General features: G+C 38.6%; 1 protein-coding gene across 1 annotated transcript; it reads right to left on the minus strand.

The window, feature by feature from the left end:
• Nucleotides 1–3,701: 3,701 nt before the first annotated feature.
• Nucleotides 3,702–12,583, minus strand: CCNB1 (cyclin B1). Its single transcript, XM_070743252.1, has 9 exons — nt 12,243–12,583; nt 11,400–11,555; nt 11,170–11,286; nt 9,997–10,179; nt 9,695–9,853; nt 7,977–8,213; nt 7,095–7,235; nt 6,275–6,385; nt 3,702–3,914 (listed from the first exon to the last, which is right to left on the minus strand). The coding sequence occupies exons 1-9, from the start codon at nt 12,261–12,263 to the stop codon at nt 3,810–3,812; spliced, it is 1,230 nt and encodes a 409-aa protein (XP_070599353.1). The 5' UTR covers nt 12,264–12,583; the 3' UTR covers nt 3,702–3,809.
• Nucleotides 12,584–16,102: the final 3,519 nt, after the last annotated feature.

Genomic DNA, 16,102 nt, shown 5'->3' on the forward strand with positions numbered 1-16,102 from the left:
TCGACGATGGATTGCTCTGGTCTTACGAGGCCTGCTCGGGGTCGGAGGGGAAAGAACGGCGCTCTTTACTCAGGCCTCGTGACGTGCGGGGAGGGGGGAGGGACGGGACAAACCCGTACAAAAGTATTGTGGGCCAGCCCAGCGGAGCCTGGGAATAACTAAAGGAAGCCTTCCATTGGCCGGGGACGCGGTGGTTGGAGTTGGCTGGGGAGGAAGTGGGAGTTGAGGTGGCATTTCTGTCCGTGGTTCTGGGTTTCCCCAAGGAAAAGAGGGGCAGAGATCCAAGGGAGAGAGCAGGAATAAGTTAAATTAGGGAAAATTGGCTATCTATCATCTATCTATCTATCTATCTATCTATCTATCTATCTATCTATCTATCTATCTATCTATCTATCTATCTATCTATCTATCTATCTATCTATCTATCTATCTATCTATCTATCTATCTATCCATCCATCAGCTCCCGCTCTCTCTCTCCCTATCTTACTACCTATCTGTCTGTCTCTCCATCCATCTATCCATCCACCTACCAACCGATCAATATATTATCTATTATTTTATATAGCTAGCTAGTTAGTTAGTACGGATTGGTGGTACACTATACAAAGAAATAACACTGTTTATATACATGATATTGGTACTAAAAAGAGAGAAACTTAGGACAGGACCGGTAGGCACCCTGGTGCACTTATGCACCAGCATACCTACCATATGTTTTAAGACTTGTGGACTGAACTCTGGGAGTTGAAAGTCCAAAAGTCTTAAACTTTGCCAAGGTTGGAGACCCCTGCTTTATTTAGCCAGAACTCCAATCCTAAACCTTTCACTTGGAGAGAATTTGTATCACTTTATTAAGCAGCACAGTGGCTTAGATGTGCTTAGGACGGCGGGGTTGACAAGCAGCGAAGCCCGCAATCGAGAGCTTCTGAAGATTGCCTTGTGTCGGGGTGAGCTCTGATCATTCTCTCCAAGCTCTCGGGGAGCTTAATGAGTAGAAAGTGTGGTCCCCAAGGTGCTTTTTTCAAGAGTTTTTGTCTTTGAAGATGTTTGGCTTCTCAACCAAGAAGCTTCGTTCCTTCAAAGAAAAAAAACAGAAAATCTAGTTGCCTCTTTAAAAAAGCACCTTTGCTTCTTAGATGAGAAGCGAAACGTCTTCAAAGACATAAACGAAGAAAGTCAAATTGTCTCCTGGAGTAAAATTAATGATGTGGTAGATGGATAAATATGCATAGATGTCTCCCCCCCCCCCCATGGAACAGAAATGTAAAATGTAAGAATGAACGTGCTCTGTTAATTGCTTTTATATGATTGTATGTCTTTTAAAATCTAATTTAAAAAATTTAAAAAACAAAAGAAAGTTCAGTTGCCTCTTGGGGGGTGGGAGGTATCTTTGGAACAACCATGACCTGGATGACTGACAATCTCCATAGGCATTCGAGGTTTGGGTTCATGAGTAGATATAGGTACCGCTTTGATGGACAGGTTAATGGAAACTTGAAAGCAGTTGTCTTAACTGGGTATCTTCCAGGTAACGGCGGATCATTTCAACCTGGAAGAGCTTTGGTGCTTCCAACAGGATTGCCACAGCATCATATTTGGTAACATTCCCGAATTAGATGGTTTAGGAATGATTTCTTAATTAAATCCATGTTTTCTACAGAACCCATGTTTTCTGTATTTGGGAAGGGTGTTGAATTTCTAGATCTTGAAAGGGACCTCTGAGAGTCCAGAAAATCAGTTGTTTACCAGATATTGGAGACATTTGCAGATTTTTTTGGTTAAATTCCTTTAATTAATTAATTAATTAAATAAATATTCACTTGTTTCAACATTCTACAAATGTTAAAACAAATATAACTCATAAAAAGTGCTTTTGGAGTCCTGTGTAATATTTCAAGGTGAGAAAGTATTTTAATATAACTAGAGCAGACCTGGGCAAAGGGTAGCTGTGACCGGCCCACGGAGGTTGGAAGGAAGAAAGAAATGGAGGAAGGAAAGAGAAATTGGTCTGAAGATGCTATAGTGTCTGACAGCTTAAATAAACCTGCACTCCGGGACTGCCTTCTGCCGCACGAATCCCAGCGACTGGTTAGGTCCCACAGAGTTGGCCTTCTCCTGGTCCCGTCGACTAAACAATGTCGTTTGGCGGGACCCAGAAGAGCCTCTCTGTGGCGGCCCAGACCCTCTGGAACCAGCTCCCCCCAGATATCAGAGTTGCCCCCACCCTCCTTGCCTTTTGCAAGCTCCTTAAAACCCACCTGTCGTCAGGCATGGGGGAATTGAAATTTTCCCTTCCCCCTAGGCTTATAGAATTTATACATGGTATGCTTGTATGTATGATTGGTTCTTTAAATTGTGGTTTTTTAGATTATTTTAATATTAGATTTGTTTACATTGACTTTTTTGTTGTTAGCCACCCTGAGTCTTCGGAGAGGGGCGGCATACAAATCTAATAAATACAAATACAAAATACTCCATATTACTCTATGGATATTCTAGGATGGCTTTTTTTAAAAAACGCAAGCAAGGCTAATTACTTTGACAATTGCATGATTGGGGCATGCTCTTCTGGAAAAAAGTTAGGTCAAGGTACAATTTGAATTTTCAGAAAACCAATGATGTGAAAAATAGGAGCCTGGGAGATTTACCTAATCAAAACAGGTAGCAATGCATTAAATGGGGAACTAGGCCTAATGTGATCAGAAAACTTAAGACCAAGTATTGCTGGAAGAAGGCCTGGTGAAATGTAATGAATAGAAGAGGTTCAAGTCCACTTTCAGCCATAGAACTTCTTAGCTCAGCTGCTTCACAGATTTGTGGGAAATAAAACCTGTGTTCTTGAACAAAAGGCAGGATATTAAATAAAATAAATTTTACTTAAATTGATATTTAACTTCTTACCTAAATCTGGTTTATTTGGATCATAATTTAGCATAAAACTTAATTGAAAACAAAAATCTACATACTTAGTTTTGATACTTATTTAATAGTCTACATTCCGTTACATTGACAGTTTATGAATAGGCTACAAAGAGTACCACTGGCAACATACAATGACGGAAATAAAAGCTGTGGAAAAGTTCATTTGCAGTTATGATTAATCAGAAATAAAAATGTCCATTTTAGAGTGCAAAAGCTCCAATAGCCTAGAACAAAACCCTGCAAAGGTCCTGACAATATAAATACTGAATAACAGAAAATATTTTCTAGGTTTTGGAAAATATTTTCCCTTAAAATGCTGTATATCATCGTTTCTTCATATTAAAAATCAGTTTCCTTATAAAATCATGCTATAAACACAAAATGTAGCTTACAGTAAGCATAAGATATATCATTTATTGAATTTGAGTTACAATAATTAAATTTACTAGTTCTGATGGTTTGTCAACAAATTACAGTATTCTGAGTTAATTTTTCCTATATTTCACATAGTAATATTTCTTGATGTTGATCTAAAAACAGACTATTTAGTAACTTATCCATTTTATGTATTCACTAAATCAAGTAATTAGGAATGACAATTGTAATTTTTATTACTTCAGAATACAGAAGAAAAATTCTTCAGAGAAAATAAATGAGAACTTTTTCCTGTTTCTTATTCTTCATTCAATAGATTATATAGGCATGAACTTCCAATGTCCTAATTTTATTTTAGGCTTAATATCTAACAAAACAAATGTTGAATAGACCATGACAACTGTTGAGGTAAAAGGAAGTTTATTAAAAACTTTAAGAAAATATATTATATACACACACGCATACAACAGTGACACATGGTGTCAACTTTGTCCAAACAGTTAAATTATATTTATTTCAACAGTGGTTTAGCCAAATCCTGTATGACTGCAGATTTCAACGCCGGAATGGTGCTAATCTTGCCATGCTTGCTGCTGGCGTATTTATTTTTGATAGTCTAGGGAGAAAGATTGTGATTCATTATAAAATACTTTGTTCTAGAGCAAAATTTCATTAACATTTTTATTGAATTTTTAAGGCAGGAGGAATATATAACTACCTCTGTTAAATATATAACCACCATATGCGCTACATAATCAACATTGCTTTAGTATTTGATAGATAAATCTGTATTGCTATACAGTGTGCCCCCGATTTTCGCGGGGGATGCGTTCCAAGACCGCCCACAAAAGTTGAATTTCCGCGAAGTAGAGATGCGGAAGTAAATACACTATTTTTGGCTATGAACAGTATCACAAGCCTTCCCTTAGCACTTTAAACCCCTAAATTGCAATTTCCCATTCCCTTAGCAACCATTTAGATTATTACTCACCATGTTTCTTTATTAAAGTTTATTAAAAAAAATATTTATTAAAGGTGGACAAAAGTTTGGTGATGATATATGACATCATCGGGCAGGAAAAACCATGGTATAGGGGAAAAAAACGCAAAGTATTTTTTAATTAATATTTTTGAAAAACCGTGGTACAGACTTTTCGCGAAGTTCGAACCCGCGAAAATCGGGGGAACACTGTATTATACAAAAATGTCCCAGGAATCAGAAAATTGAAAATCCTGAAAAAATGTGTCTGAGTAATTATGAAATGACTAGCATATTAACTTGCTTAGATACAAAATGGCTGCCACAAAGAGAGGAACCTATTATGCTCCTTCTCCAGGAGGAGGAAAAAAAGACAGAAATCTATTTAAGATTATTCTCCCACTAGTGAGCTGTTTTGGGGTGGCCCATGTTTGAAAGAAGATAGACGGGTGCTAGAACATTTTTGGCCAAACTGAACAATGTCTGGTTCCAGCAAAGGATGAGGACAGATGCAAAGACAATCTGGACAGACACAACGGGACATGCCAAGATGGATTCTTTGGCATTGATGGCTATGGTGGTCAAAGAGGAAATGTACCATGAAAACTGGGAGGCTGAGAATTAGCTACTCAAGAAGCCACCGAGGGATCAATATATACCAGTCTTGCTCTACTCATTCTATTGGGATGTTATATTGTCTGAAACACAGAACAATGAAGCCTGGTGTGGTTTGTTTGTTGCAGGTTTGCGGGGGAAAAAAATTCTACATGCTTCCCCTCTTCTCATTGTATCTTTGCTTTCTGTTCAGATGGAGTACTTTCAAATATTGAAATACAGTGATACCTCTACTTAAGAATTTTTCAAGAACGGTGTGTCCAGGATTTTTTTGCCTCTTCTTTAAGAACCATTTTCAACTTAAGCACAGGAGCCTGGAAAAATTTCCCAGGAAATTTGAGAGCGGCACAAAGGCCCGGCCAGTTTCCTACCATTCCGCCTTTAATCCTGGCCATCTCGGGCTTTTCTGGGCTGCCAGTGGAGCTTTTCAGTGGTGCTCCCCTTCTCGCCCGCCTGGGTTTCTCTCTGGCACAGTGTATGGAAGGCAACCTCGCGCTGGGTGTATGGGAGACTCAGAATCCCTCTTTTTTTTTTAAGCCTTAAAGTTTTGGATTTTTTTGATTCCTCTCACCTCACCTTCTTCCTTTGGCAGCGACTGTCCTCCTCCTCCTGCCACCCAAATTCCAAGCTTTTATTTCTTTCCTAATGAGTTTGCACGCATTATTTGCTTTTATATTGATTTCTATGGGAAAAATTGCTTCTGCTTACAAACTTTTCTACTTAAGACCCTGGTCACGATACGAATTCAGTTCTTAAGTAGAGGTACCACTCTATGTATTTTCTTACCTACAAATAAGAGAGATTGTGACAGGGACACTTTGAGAGTTGTCTGCAGGTAAATTGTTGTCTGCGCCATTATACTACATTTCCTTACATTGTAGAATTGCAGTAGTTGCTATAAATTACAAAGGGACTACTACTTGGATTAGCCAATTTACTTTGAAAAAAGCTTTCTTAATAGAGGCTAGTGGAATAAAGCAGAGATGGCAGATTCCCCTTCTTAATTTATTTATTTGGATTTATCTGCCGTGCCGTTCCCAAAGGGCGGCTTGCAACCAAATTTAACCTTCAGGCAAAGGATAGACAGCCATAGAGTGAAGCTGTGATTTGGATTCTTAGACTGAACAGTGTTTCCCAAGTTTGGCAACTTGAAGATATTTGGACTTCAACTCCCAGAATTCCCTAGCCAGCAAATGCTGGCTGGAGAATTCTGAGAGTTGAAGTCCAGATATCTTCAAGTTGCCAAGCTTGGGAAACACTGCTCTAAAGGCATCTTCCAGCCCATGGGGACTATTTAATTCACAGCCCTTTCTAGGATTTATTCATGAAGATTGAGATTTGTGCTTTTTAAGTAGCACAACTAAGCAAGAGGATATATTTACCATGTGCTTTGTAAGCTTGTCATTTACCGAAATCACATTCTTTGCCAAATGCTGCATCACAGGAATAAGAGTGTCCTCAGTATAATACATGTAGTGTTGAAGAATTGGTGTCTAAAGACAAGAGATAAATTTATAAATTAAAGATTTTGAAGATCTTCTGGTTTTCCAAAAAGCAGCCTTCCACGAATCTTTGAGAGCCTTCTATTAACAGCAAACTGAAAATTTTAGGTATATTCAAGACTAAGTAATGGTTTGCTTACAGATCTGAACTATACTGCTAAAAAAAAATAAAGGGAACACTTAAACAACAGAATATAACTCCAAGTAAATCAAACTTCTTTGAAATCAAACTGTCCACTTAGGAACCAACACTGACTGACAATAAATTTCATTTTGTTGTCTGCACATCCAACTTTGTACAGTACAAAGTAATTCAAATAAGAATATTCCATTCATTCAGATCTAGGATGTGTTATTTGAGTGTTCCCTTTAGTTTTTTGAGCAGTGTAGATTTATAGCAGAAAAAAGTATACCTTTCCAATTCAATTTCTCCATCATGCTAATCTGCTTTAGTAACACCTGAGCAACAGACATTACTTCAACCATTAGTTGGGGAACAGCAGCTTAGTTGCTAAGTGAAACTGCATACGATCTTACTTCTCTTTTCCTTTGTTTTACAGATCTACAAAGGTCATAAATGTGAGGACCGATCACAAAGTTACTTTCCCAACACCATAACTGAAGGTCACTAAAACAACCAGTCTCTAAATAAGGACTATCTGAATCTTTTCCTTTGTTAAGTTAGGGTTTTGTGACTTACCCACTCTCCCTCTTCCAGAACTTTAGCAGACAGACAAAAAGCCGCAGCTGCAATTTGGGAGGGAGGATAATGAACCATTTCATAATCCACCAGTGAAAGTTCCATCAGGTATTTCGCCAATGCATGCTGCTCTATATCTACCTAAAATAATCAGAATAAACATGTTATCTTCATTGCCCTACAAATCTCATCAGAAAATAAATATGTTATTATACCCTGCATAAGATTAAAGCATGAAGTTATTTTCTCTAATTGCATATAGGTAAAGAGATACAAACCAAAAGCTTTTTAAGTATCTTTCATTGGAAAACAGCAGCCATCACTATACACCAGTGGTGGCAAACCTTTTTTCCCTCGGGTGCCGAAAGAGTGTGTGTGCACGCTATCGCGCACGTGTGAGTGCCCACGCCCACAATTCAATGCCTGAGGAGGGCAAAAACAGATTCCCCCCACCGGAGGCCATAGGGAGACTGGAAATGGCCTGTTTCCCAAATTCTGGTGGGCCCAGTAGGCTCGTGTTTTGCCCTCCCCAGGCTCCAAAGACTTCCCTGGAGCCAAGGGAAGGTAAAAATGCCCTCCCCCACCCCCTGGAGGCCCTCTGGAAGCCAAAAACGCCCTCCCAGAGCCTCTGTGTGAACCAAAAATCACCTAGCTTGCACCTAGCTTGGGACTGAGCTAGGGTAATGGCTCGCATGCCAGCAGGTATGACTTCGCGTGCCATCTGTGGCACCCATGCCATAGATTCGCCATCACTGTTATATACCATTGTGTTGCCTCTGTTTTTACAATTAGCATTCTATTTATATCAAAAGGAGAACATTAATAAAAAATAGACAATTAAAAGAACATATTTTCCAATTTAAACATTTAAAAGTGCATTACCTCTCCAATTTTTGATGCCCTCCTTAGAAAATGCAGTGGAAGAGGGCGACCAAGGCTAAAATCCAGTGATCTTAAGATTTTCATTTCCATTTGCCTGATTTGTAAGGTGCTATAAGTATGATCTGTCACATAGGAAAAGTCACTAATTTCTGGTGGATACATTTCTTCGTATTTACTAGCGATGAACATGGCTGTTACACCAACCAGTTGTAGCATCCTTTTGGCTACTTTGTTATTCTGTAAGAGATTTCCCATCAGTTATTTTTAAAAACGCTCTGAAATATTGAAAAAAATAGTGCTTATGATGTCCCAATATGGCATTCATTGATCAGGCCATTCACTCTCATTGGATAAATACATGTAGGTTAATTGCAGAACAAGTTTAAGAGTGAATGTACAGGTAGTCATCAACTTACAATCATTTACCTAGTGATCAAAGTTACTATGGTATTGAAAATAATGTCTAAGGCTGATGTGTCCTTGCTTTTATGACCATCACAGCATCCCTAGTCCTGCCATCAAAATTCAGATGCTTAGCAAATGGCATGTATTTACAATAGTTGCAGTATGCTGGGGTTCATGTAATCACAATTTGAAACCTTTCCAGCTTGCTTCTGAGAAACGAAGTCAATGGAGGAAGCCAGATTTGCTTAAAAATGCTACTCACCTAACTGCAGCGTTATCAAGTGCAAAGAATCAAGACCATACATTAAAGTTACAGTTCAGAATACAGTGGTACCTCTACCTAAGAACGCCTCTACTTAAGAACTTTTCTAGATAAGAACCGACTTTTTTGCCTCTTCTTAAGAACCATTTTCTACTTAAGAACCCGAGCCCGGAAATCCCAGGAAATTTGAGAGCGGCACGAAGACCCAGCCAGTTTCCTGCCATTCCCCCTGGGTTTCTCTCTCTGGTGCAGTGATTCCCCTCACCTCACCTTCTTCCTTTGGCAGCAACTGTCCTCCTCCTCTTCCACCCCCTCCTCCCACCCAAATTCTGAGCTTTTGTTTCTTTCCTAATGGGTTTGCATGCATTATTTGCTTTTACATTGCTTCCTATGGGAAAAAGAGCTTCTACTTACAAACTGTTCTACTTAAAAACCTGGTCATGGAACAAACTAAGTTCTGAAGTAGAGGTACCACTGTATATAATTTTTACTCCAACCTATACACAAGGATCTAGACAACTAAAATTGAACACTCAACAGGTGCAAGTTGAGTTGAGTGTCAACAGAATTCAAGGAGTTGGATTGAGACTCTGGGAATGTAACAACCCTAGGTTGATTATTCCTCCAAGCTCTGCCTACTCCTATTAAGTGTTTCACTTAATATAATAAAAAAGTTTATAAAATCAAGTAGGATTCAAATAACCTTCTTGCTTAGCAATGTAAATTCTGGTCCCAATTGTGGTTATAGGTTTAGGACCACTTGTATCCATTGGTCAGGCTACTCATTCTTATTAGCTAGACACATATGTTGACTGCAGAGCAATTTTAGAGTGAATGTATTGTTCAGCTCCTAGTAGTAGCAGCAATGAAAGAAAAACGCTGCGGGTGAGCCAAGCTACTACTTAAAAGTTTATCCAATGGAAATCTCTAAATTAACATGCATATCTTGATTTCAAAGAAGCCACTTTACTTAAGCAAGCTAAAATTCAGTGGGGAGTTCTCATTATTCCGTTTGTTCAAATTTGGAATGAGTTCTTTGAGTTTTCCTTACCTGAAGAAACCGATCTATTATGGCAACCGCCATGTACATGGTCTCCTGCAACAGTTTGAATTTCATGTGAACTTGCACAAGCCAGTCAATTAGGATGGCCCTCATATTTCCAGTAATTTCATGACCGGCCAAGTAGTTTTCTTTCACGGATTGCTGAGTCTGTAAGGAACAGAAACATGCAGTTTAGATGTTATGGGATAACTTATTATCAACAGCAATCTAGCATTTGTAATAAAATACCATACAAAAGTAGTTTTAATTCCACAACCATACGTAAGGCCTGATTAGGTCTTTAAACCAACCTCAAGGACTTTCAAGTAGTTGTAGATATCCTTCACATATTCACTACAAAGGTTTGGATCGGAGACATCATCTGAATCTACATCTCTCACTTCAAGCAGTACATCCGAGAAAGCCTGGCATAATATGTCCTCTGCTGGAGCACAGCCAGATGTTTCCATGGGGCTTGGGGATAGACTTTCCAACTATAAGGAAAAATATTATCTTTAGTGCTTAACCCACAATGTTGGAAAAAATATGTAGCATATTTTTGCTTAATTCTTCTTTGGACCCACAGACGTACCAGGAAAATGCTACATCATATATGCATTTGTTTGTGTTCCATAGACAGAAGTAGCAGCTATTTTTTATGGATGTTTCACCTATGTACTTCCAGCTGTTACTATAGATGTAATCAAATGCATTAGTTGGTTCAATGATGTTGCTTTTGGAAATGCAAACCACCCCTCATTTTCCATGTTTTATTGATGGTATTAAGCCTTACTTTATACCAAGGAAGGATCTAAACTACAATTGTAGATCAGAGGTAAATTGAAAGGTGAATCTTTATTGAGGGTAGAGATGCTAAAATTGTCTCTGCCCTAGTTGTGCAATGGATTAAAAATATAATATTGCTGGAGAGAAAGCAGCAGTTCTGATTGGAGGCATTCTACAAAATGCCCCCTTGCAACGTATATTGTATAATGTCAATGTATGTCTCCCATCTAGCTATCCCAAGTGAAACATGGTTATGAGCAAATCAATTGACTTCTTGATTATCAGGTAAAGATGTATTTTCACATTTTTGTATTCCATCTCAACTAGCATTGACTTAATGTAAAATAAAGTAAAATCTTCCACCAAATCACCATAGAAATAAATCCAGAATAAAATATTGTTAGTTAATTAGGAATACCATCCTAAACCAGAATCAAACCTACAATCTTAGCCAAAAGATGTTTTAAGCTTTCATAGCTAGGTATTTCTTCACTGCCATCTAGAGGTCATTTGAAATGTTGCAACCTATATTTAAAGTCTAAAGAAAAGTTTGAAATTGCAACCTATTAAAAGTAAGTAAAAATTCTATAACTCACGCTTCCAGCCTACAAGTAACAACTACAGGTTTACAAATCTAAATGAAAAGTCTTTTCTCCTAATTACCCATGATCCTTAAACACTCATTGACAAACTGATACCTTAACAGGTTCTGGAATTGGCTTTTCTTCTTTTATAGGTTCAATTATTGGTTTTTCGGTAGGCTTGGTGATTTTACGAGTAGTCACTTTGTCCAGGGCTGTAGGCTTCAACATTTCCTAAGTGGGAAAGTGGTGTGGGAAGGGGGAAAAAAGATAGGAATAAACAGGACTATGGTTTTTACTAACTCCTATTGTATTATTGGAGAAAGAACAGGCAAGGAAACAATTACCTTTTTCACTACGTCTTTACACTGTGGCTCACACGCTTTGTTGCCTATGTCTCCCAGAGCAGTCCTAGGCCTCAAAGTTGGCTTGCAAACAGCAACCCCTCGCTTACCAAGGGCCATTGCAGGTTTGGTTTTGTTCTCAGCATTGACCTTTGCGTTCTACCAAAAAACACCAACACACACACACATTTAAGTGACAGAACATTCAGAAATATGTACATAGCATTATGATAAACTGGGAAGGGAAACTACATATTGTATGATTGTTTTAATAAGGGTTTTAAAATTGTTTTTTAAAATATTGGATTTGTACTTTATATTTCTTGTTGTGGGCTGCTCCAAGTTGGAGAAGGGCGGCATACAAATATAATAAATTATTATTATTATTATTATTATTATTATTATTATTTTCTAGTAGTTGTGGAGGGAGGGAGGGGAGCCCTCAGTTATATTTTAGGAGTAGGTTTCAATTCTATACGTTTTAAGGAGGCAATATCACTCTTTTCCCACCTGCAACGGGTTACTTCGACTTCCCCGTTCAAATATAGAGTTAAAAATATGAGAACCACCGCAGAGAGAGGGGAGCAAGCTATATTTGTCATGTCACACCCGCCATGTTACTCGCCCCATTATCGCGCCTGCATGATTGACAAAACTAATACAACTGATCTTGGAAGCAGATTTATTTATAAGTAAACTCCACGAGGCTCAAAAGGTATCACTGCCACCCCCACCCCCTTTAAGTTAGGTAGAATTTTAGCAAAAAATGGCAACCAGGCTCCTACAAATCCTAACGTGCAATGCCGGCCTAAAGATACACCACCACCCAGCCACTTTACTCCATACCCGGGTGATCCGCAAAGCCATGGCTTAGTTTGGATTCCTAGATCCTCACGACTGGTCTGCTCCGAATCGCTCCCTTCCTCGCCCAGGACCAAAAATACAAGCCGATTCCTGCGGCCGCACGACTGCGATACCCAATTTGCCTGCCGCTGCAAGTTTAAAACTCGCACCCGGCTGCGCTCATTGGCTGCTGTTCAGCTTCCGCCTTTTCCCATTGGCCGCCCAGCGTTCTATTCCAAATGCGTTTCTACGACTACGGGAGGCCGATTCCTCCGCGATTTCGAAAGGGTGGGGCGTGGTTAAGAGAGGATCGGCAGGTCGGGTCACGTGCCCTTCAGTTTAGCGCTCAGCTGGGGAAGGAAAGTTGGTTTACTGGGACGGTGGGATGATTGTGGGTGGGGATTGCGATTGGGTGATCGGTTTGAAAACTTAAAATTACGTATATTGACTGAGAAATTTGGGCAAAAGATCAGTTCCTCGGATACAAATCACAGCCTACAAAAATAAGTGGGTTTCTTTTGAAAATTATTTTTATTTTATTTTATTATTTTTACCCAGGCCTGTTTCATTTACGATCAAGGCATGTGCCAGTTTGAAATTTGGTGTATCTTAGTAAACCAGTACAATGTAGTGCAGGGGGTCTCCAACCTTGGCAACTTTAAAACTCCTAAAGTTGCCAAGGTTGGAGACCCCTGATGTAAGTGCATCATCGCAAATACAGCTGATACCTCTTTTCCCAATTCCTGACTAGGTCCCCATAAATTTAAACGTGTATAATCGTCAAACAATATAGAAACATAGAAGACTCACGGCAGAAAAAGACCTCATGGTCCATCTAGTCTGCCCTTATGCTATTTCCTGTATTTTATCTTACAATGGATATATGTTTATCCCAGGTATGTTTAAATTCAGTTACTATGGATTTACCAACCACCTCTGCTGGAAGTTTGTTCCAAGGATCTACTACTCTTTCAGTGAAATAATATTTTCCCACGTTGCTTTTGATCTTTCCCCCAACTAACTTCAGATTGGTATCTATATGATTGTATGTTTCTGCTGGAGCAACTGCATCTTTATAACTGCAACAAAATACCTTACTCCACCAGAATTGAAATACTGTACTGAAATTAGACAACTACGTTGCCTCCAAACTGATCTAACCATAGTTCACAAAATCATATACCAAAATGTCCTTTTTTGTTAATGACTACTTCACCTTCAACCGCAACAACACATGAGCATGTAATAGATTCAAACTAAATTTAAACTGCTCCAGATTAGACTGCAGAAAATACAAGAGCAATAGAGTGATCAATGCCTGAAATTCACTACCTGATTGTTGTTTCTTCCCCAAACCCCCAAATCTTCAACCTTAGATTATCTAGTTGACCTCTCCCCTTTTCTAAGAGGTCTGCCAGGGGCGTGCAAAAGCGCACCATTGTGCCTACCATTCCTGTCTTATTGTCTTCTTTTATCATTACTTTCTATGTTATGTTTATATAAGCTACTATCCTATACTTGATTGACGAATTAATTAATCAAATAAATAAATAAATCTTTGCTGGTCAGTGGTTCAAACCTAGATAAAAGAGAGATGGCTTCTCCCGATTTCTTATTAATGGATATTTATTATTTTTTACATAGAGGTTACTTATGTAGAAAAGCCAGGGATTTTACTGCCTCAGCAATGGTACATGTTAAGCTGAGAAATAAGCTATTGGGCCAGTTACAGGCTTCACTTGAAACATACTGAGCATCTTAAATCTCTTCTACTTGAATGGTGAAAGAATTATCTTGGTAGCAAACAGTAATACTTAACACTTTCACAGCAAAATATATAGAAGACAGATATTCTTAGGTTTTATTGATCAATGCCATCTTAATGTCACTTTATTATTATATATGTGCTTCTATGTGATTTGAAAGAAATTGCCTTGTTAAAATCTAATGGTATGTTAAGTCTCCAGGTAACAAACAGCACAATCCCAGGAATGCCTCCTCCGAAGTAAATTTCAGGCTGGCTCACTCCCAGGTGAAGGTAGGATTCAAAATTTAGGACCATTAAGTCTTTGGTAGTCAATAGGCTGACATACTAGCAGTAACACTTTAGATTTATATACTGCTTCACAGTCCTCTCTAAGAGTTCACATATCAACTATCTGGGTCATTTTACCCACCTGGGAAGGATGGAAGGCGGAGTCAACCTTGAGCCTGGTGAGATTTGAACTGCCAAATTGCAATCAATCAGAAGTGGCCTGCAGCACTGCACTCCAACCATTGTTGCTCATTTTGTCAATGTATAACATCTGTTGATTTCAGGCTGTCATTAAACTACTACTGCTTTTACGGAGCTATTGAAACAGTTATTAATGTTTCCAATAAGCAATGGCTATATTGGCTGATGACAGTTGTAGTTGTGGAGAAACACCAAGCTGTGTAAGGCTGTCATAAAACCTCGATGGGTCTTATGTAGTCTTGGCCAAAATGTCTTCACACAATTTAAATAAACTGTTGAAAGACATTGAATCACACAAACCTCAGTTTGAGTAAAAAAATAAGTAATGATCATTTTGAGATTTTTATCCTGCTAGTTAAAAGATTTTTTCAAATTGAGATTCATTTCTAGTAACCATATAGAAGCATTCATATAGTTTGATTTTATCTATCTATCTATCTATCTATCTATCTATCTATCTATCTATCTATCTATCTATCTATCTATCTATCTATCTATCTATCTATCTATCTATCTATCTATCTCAACATGAAAATGTGCTTGCTTCTAAGAGATTTCTTTCCATACTAATCAACAGCCCTTGGATTTCTTCTCATTCAGGTCCAATTGTACTATGGCTATGGTTGTGGTGAATCGGGCTTGTTAGATGGTGCTATATCTGCTGTAATGGCTTGGGTTACATTTACTGTTTACTTACCAAAATATTGTGTTGGACTCTGGATACTTACAAACTTTACTTACATTTCTCACATCTATTAAGTCATGTATTTTGCATTTAAACACAGAATTAAACTTAAAAGTCCTGGATTGTGCCAAATACCTTTATGTTCTTTTGGCATTCAAATGTTGACAATACAAGATTCAACACAGACCTAATGTTGTCTACATATTTGTTCAATATCTATGGCTCTAGAGTGGTGGGGAAGACCAACTGCATCATATTAAGCAGCCGGGGTGGCGCAGCAGGTAGAGTGCTGTACTACAGGCCACTGTAGCTGACTGTAGATCTGTAGGTCAGCAGTTCAAATCTTATCACCGGCTGAAGGTTGACTCAGCCTTCCATCTTTCGGAGGTGGGTAAAATGTGGACCCGGATTGTGGGGGCAATATGCTGGTTCTGTTAAGAAGTACTATTGCTAAAATGTTGTAAGCCGCCCTGAGTCTAAGGAGCAGGGCGGCATAAAAATCAAATAAATAAATGTAGTTCATCATCTTAAGGGGCACAATTAAGGAATTTTTTAATTGATACATATAGACAACTGCAGCCATTGTTTGAAATACTGAAAGGGTCAATGATATTCAAGGGAAATTAATCCTTTAATGATCTCATTATTGTTACATCTGAAATGAAGAAACATACTTCTCAGTCCTATATTCTGTTTCCAACCTCACCATCACCTTATTCTGCTTGTTTCAACATCTGTGGCCATAGCAAGTATTGAACTTGTCTAAATAGTCTATGTCCGTGATAGCAAACCTATGGCATGTGTATCAGAGATGGCACACAGAGCTCTCTGTGGGCACGCGTGCCATTGCCAGCTGCTCTTCTGGTTTCTGACATGCCAGCTGATCCTCATGGGTGCCAGAATGCCAGAAAACGGTCGAACAGCAGCCCAGAAATCGCCCAA

Source organism: Erythrolamprus reginae, chromosome 2, assembly GCF_031021105.1.
Source record: "Erythrolamprus reginae isolate rEryReg1 chromosome 2, rEryReg1.hap1, whole genome shotgun sequence".
NCBI classification, from domain to species: domain Eukaryota; kingdom Metazoa; phylum Chordata; class Lepidosauria; order Squamata; family Dipsadidae; genus Erythrolamprus; species Erythrolamprus reginae.

Bases quoted from the DNA above. Each gene is read 5' to 3' on its own strand.
- CCNB1 (XM_070743252.1), bottom strand. From the start codon at position 12,263: ATGGCTTTGCGGATCACCCGG. The intron at 11,556-12,242 runs GTATGGAGTAAA...GTTTTTTGGTAG, and splicing joins TGGCTTTGCGGATCACCCGG to AACGCAAAGGTCAATGCTGA. The intron at 7,236-7,976 runs GTAATGCACTTT...TGATTATTTTAG, and splicing joins GGGCATCAAAAATTGGAGAG to GTAGATATAGAGCAGCATGC.